Below are 4,565 nucleotides of genomic sequence, written 5' to 3' on the forward strand. Positions count from 1 at the left end.
AAGTGAATGCCAAGGGTTTATTCGTGAGGCTCATTAACTCTTCTGTTGACAAAGAACTGGAAATTGGAAATCATATACTCCAGCAAAAAGTGAATGGACAAACAGTCTGTTTGTACAGATTCCTTTCAAATATCACAATGCAGGCCAATTCCACAGTAACAGTGAGTATAAGATATAAATACTATGAATGACAATTACACAGAAAAATCTCATTTTCCTGGTCAGACTATGGCTCAGCACCAGTGATTTCTTCATCATTCAATCTCTATGTAAAATGTGATGTTTTGTTTTGTTGGTGGTGGCTAATTGTGCCATGTTGTCCATCTCTGTATGTAAATTAATATCCATAATTAAATTTTCATAGCTTTCTTCAATTTGTTGTACAATATCTTAATTTTTATTATTTAACTATTAAAATTAAACACCTAAGTTCTGAAAATTAAACAAACAATCCTTAAAAGAAAAGCAAAGAGATTGTTTACGTAGAGAACAGGTAATTAGTTGATACTGGAGGGTTTTTTCTCTTTCTTGTGCTGTCCTTTAAACTAAATAACATAGTATTTAGTGTTATACCACTTGACACTATATATTATATAGTCATTATATTTTAAAGCCTCATATATTCAGAAAGATAACATTGCAATAACCCTTTGACATTTACAAAACTTACGTTGAATTTCAATAACATTTGTCATTATCAAACTATTTTCTAACAGGTCTGGGCAGCAGCATCTGAAGCAAAGCATCAGCCACCATCAGATTTTCTTTGGAAGGAAGAAAACAAGTTTACATCCATCCCGAATTGTACGACAATCCTGTGCAAACCTAATGGTGAGGTCAGTATCTGGCTCTTAACAATAGTTTTTAAATGGATAGTCTCCTGTTGTTCCTCTTCTCCCTTTAGCTTTCTCAATCATGTTTGCATCCCTAAAAGCTTAGATAGAACCATCACTAACTGTCATAACACGTCAGCAAATCAAAAGCACCCTCCTCCCAGGGCCAAAGTGCCAAAGAGCGGCTTACATTTAATTGGGCAAAAATAATTTTGATATCCCATATTTCTAAGAAGCCATTTCAAATTTCAGAGTCAAAGATGGATTTTATTTATGGTAGTTAGCCTGTAGAGCAGGATAAGAAAGGAAGGAACCATGTAAAGTCCTTTTCTATTCATTTACCTATTTCTCAAATGTTTGTTGAGATTCTTCTCTATTCTAAGGCCTGTAATAAGTGTTGGGAATATAATATAGAGTACGACAGGATATCTGCTGTCAAGATACTAATATTCTAAAGAAAGAACCAACACTTTATGGCTACACTTTATTCACTATAAAATTAAGTGTATTACTATTAATATAGTGAGTCATTCCCAATATTTGACAATTTTATATTTTCACTCTGCCTTTTACTTGGTATAATATTAGCATAAATATATACCCAAAGATGCACCAGGAAAGTTCAAAGGTATCTCTTTTTCCAACAAAAAAGTTACTATTCTTACAAAACCATTCTCTAGATTTTTCTTAAATCTCTGCCCTTTTCTCACCCCCAGTCTAACTTACTATGTCATATAACTACTAATCCACACAATATGTTGATCAAAATCTATTTCTGAGTTTCTTTCTTGCTACGTTACACCTTCTGCTTACTTGACTATCCCTTTACAGTACATTTGTTAATCTATTGAGCCATTTAATATTATTCTATGAGAACAAGCAGTTGTCATTAGATGGAGAGAACCCTCATTAGATGTAATTTTGCAGCCTTCACTCACCTTTAAATATTTTTGTGGGCTCAAACTGAATCTTATAATACTTACAATGGTTTTTACCATTGATAGGGAAAATAAGGCTGTACTTCTAAGTATTTACTAAGCCTCCTAAGAAATTATTAGCAAAACATAGATTAGGATTACAGCATTCTTGTTTCAGACCTTTCATCATATTTATCCACCCATTTATCCACTCTGCAAACACGTTTGGGGTTTCTACTTTGTATACACACTGTTCCAGCCACTGGAGTGTTGAACTAGACAGACCAGGTCCCTGAGCTCCTAGAAGGCACATTTTGATAAATTGTCATTCCCTGAAACTGAATTAGACTTTGTATTTAGACTACCCCTTTTACTGAGTGGCTTGAACTACTTTGCACATACTCGTATAGAATCAGACCATTTCTGCAAGATGATGTAAATACAAATAATTTTGTTTGCCAGTGAAAGAGTGAACCTGTTTGACTGATACATATGGGAAATATTTAGATGTGTTTAGTATCTGCCAAGCATTGCGTTAGGTGCTGGAAAAAAGGGGGGCACAAAAAGGAGCATAGCTATTGTATGGTTCCTGTCCTCAGAAAGCCCAGAGTCCAGTAGTAGCAATTGATATGTAGCAAGAAACAATTGCATTACAGTGAAANGCCAGCAGCCAGCGTGAGCGGCCAGCAGCCTCAATGAGCGGCCGTCCAGAAGCCAGCAACTGATCTGCCTCGCCCGGGAAGAGCGCAATGATGGTGCCAACTTGGGCCAGTGAAGCAACGTCCTTTTAACTAGACTGAAGAACAAAAGGACAGCAACTTGTCTGTTCCCCTTCCCACAATTCCCCAGCACTGTTCCCATCCCCCCAATTCTCCAACAAAAATCTGTAAAAAAAAAAGAAAAAAGAAAAAAGAAAAAGAATGCCTGGCACTCCAGCAGCCCTCTGCATCACTCAGTCACAATTTCAACTGGTTTTCACAGCCAGAAATTATAGGGACTCCTCTTCTTCGCACTGGAATCCTGGGCTGGGGAGCCCGGTATGAGACTGGGACCCCTTGCTCCTCAGGGATGACCTCCACAGTTGAGCTATCCCTCCCAATTTTTAACTGCCACACATGGATGTGGGACCACCCCATTCTATATCTCTGCCCCTCCTACCAGTCTCACATGGCTTCTTCTGTATACCCCTAGTTAAAGGACTTCTGTTCAGCTAGACTTCAGGTGATTTTCAGTGATGGTTGTTCTGTAGTTAATTTCAATCTTGATGTGCTGTATTCAGAATTTAAATAATTTGAATGGTTAGATCATCCTTTTTAGAGACTTTGCTAGGGTGAGGCAGAAAAACAAGCACTAACATTTATTGAGTGACCTTGGACATCTCAGTTAATCTCTCTACTCCTCAGTTTCCTTATTTATAAAATGAGACTAAAAAATAGTACCTATCTTAGTGGGTTGTTGGGAGAAATAAATGAGATAATACAGTGTTCCTCAAATATTTTGTCTGTGATCTTCAATAAGAAATATGTAGCCTCATTGTGAGAATTAAATGAGCACATGCCTTTACCAAAATATTTGGAGAGTTATGTGTTTCTAAATGCAGAACTTGGGGAATTTTAAGAAAATAATATGAGGAGAACATATATTACATAACACCCCATTAAGGCATGGCAAATTATCCAAAATCAAACAATAATCTTTCCACAGCCAAACATATGAATATGCACACAAACCATGAATAAAGACTATAAATAGCCTCACCTCAGTTTCAGGTCAGGTTTTGCCAAAGGAATTCAGGTCAGATTTTGCTTCAAATGTGTTTTTTAAAGCTTTTAATTTTTCAGAACTTTTTAGATTTTGGAATTGTCAATATGAAATTGTACATATAGATATAATCTTTCAAAAGTGCCTGGCACATAATAAGTATTGGTTGTTATTATTATTGGTAGGGGTATGTTTCATTTTTAAAATGATGTCCCTAACCCGCTAAAGGGATTTCATGATGTACTAATAGATTGTGATCCACACTCTGAAAAATGCTAATATGTAAATGTTTACTCTGGTGGTGCCTGGGTACATACTAAGCTTATAACACATGTTAGTAGAAAAAAAATGCCATCTTATTTTTGTGTAATGTTTTGTTTGCAGAATTGTTTTAAGTATATAGTTGCTAGTCTTATTCACAGTAACTTTATCAGAAATAAACTCTGGTTTAACTTAGCTCTTGATCTATTTCAGAGTTTCATGACTCAGTAGTTTTATGATGAAGAGTAGAATTTAAATAATAATCATCATACCTTCCTATGGCATTTATACCTTGACACCTAAAGCACTTTTTAAGTTTTCTTTAATTATTTTACATGAAAGAGATTATTTTATTGCACAGATAAACAAACAGAGCTAAGAGATCAAGGCATTTGTCTTATTGGGTTGTCGGAAAATTTGTGACGCATGCTTGCAACAGATGGCACTAGTTCATTTTTGGAAGTATTAAAATCCTTTGCATCTATGTTATTGCTATGTCATTTGATAGCTGACAGTTCTAGCTTCATTCTAAAAAAAATTGAGTGATTTGGGTGAGGTTTGAATATTTTTCAATAAGTTGAAGATGGAAGACCAAACTGTGCATTTTTGCCATATTTTATTTCCATAAAGGAAAGAACACACGTCAAGCTTGTGAAAAGTTGCATGAAGTTTATGGTGACAATGCTCTACAAGAACATCAGTGCCAACGATGGTTCAGGAAATTCTGTGCTGGTAATTTTGATCTCAATGACATTCCTTGGTCAGGGAGGCCCACCGAGGTTGATGACGACAA

At 35.7% G+C, this 4,565-nt stretch overlaps 1 protein-coding gene across 1 annotated transcript in view; it reads left to right on the forward strand.

Moving 5' to 3' along the window:
• The window catches only part of LMNTD1 (lamin tail domain containing 1), a gene marked incomplete at its 3' end in the record, with an annotated part of 301,673 nt that extends 300,837 nt beyond the window's left edge, over positions 1–836 (forward strand). Inside the window, exons 11-12 of the mRNA XM_019625392.1 lie at positions 4–161; positions 717–836. Coding sequence (XP_019480937.1) covers positions 4–161; positions 717–836 — 278 coding nt within the window. The remainder of the gene's footprint in view (positions 1–3; positions 162–716) is intronic.
• Between the last annotated feature and the right edge of the window lie 3,729 nt (positions 837–4,565).

This window comes from Hipposideros armiger, unplaced genomic scaffold (genome assembly GCF_001890085.2).
Source record: "Hipposideros armiger isolate ML-2016 unplaced genomic scaffold, ASM189008v1 scaffold_624, whole genome shotgun sequence".
In the NCBI taxonomy this organism is placed as follows: domain Eukaryota; kingdom Metazoa; phylum Chordata; class Mammalia; order Chiroptera; family Hipposideridae; genus Hipposideros; species Hipposideros armiger.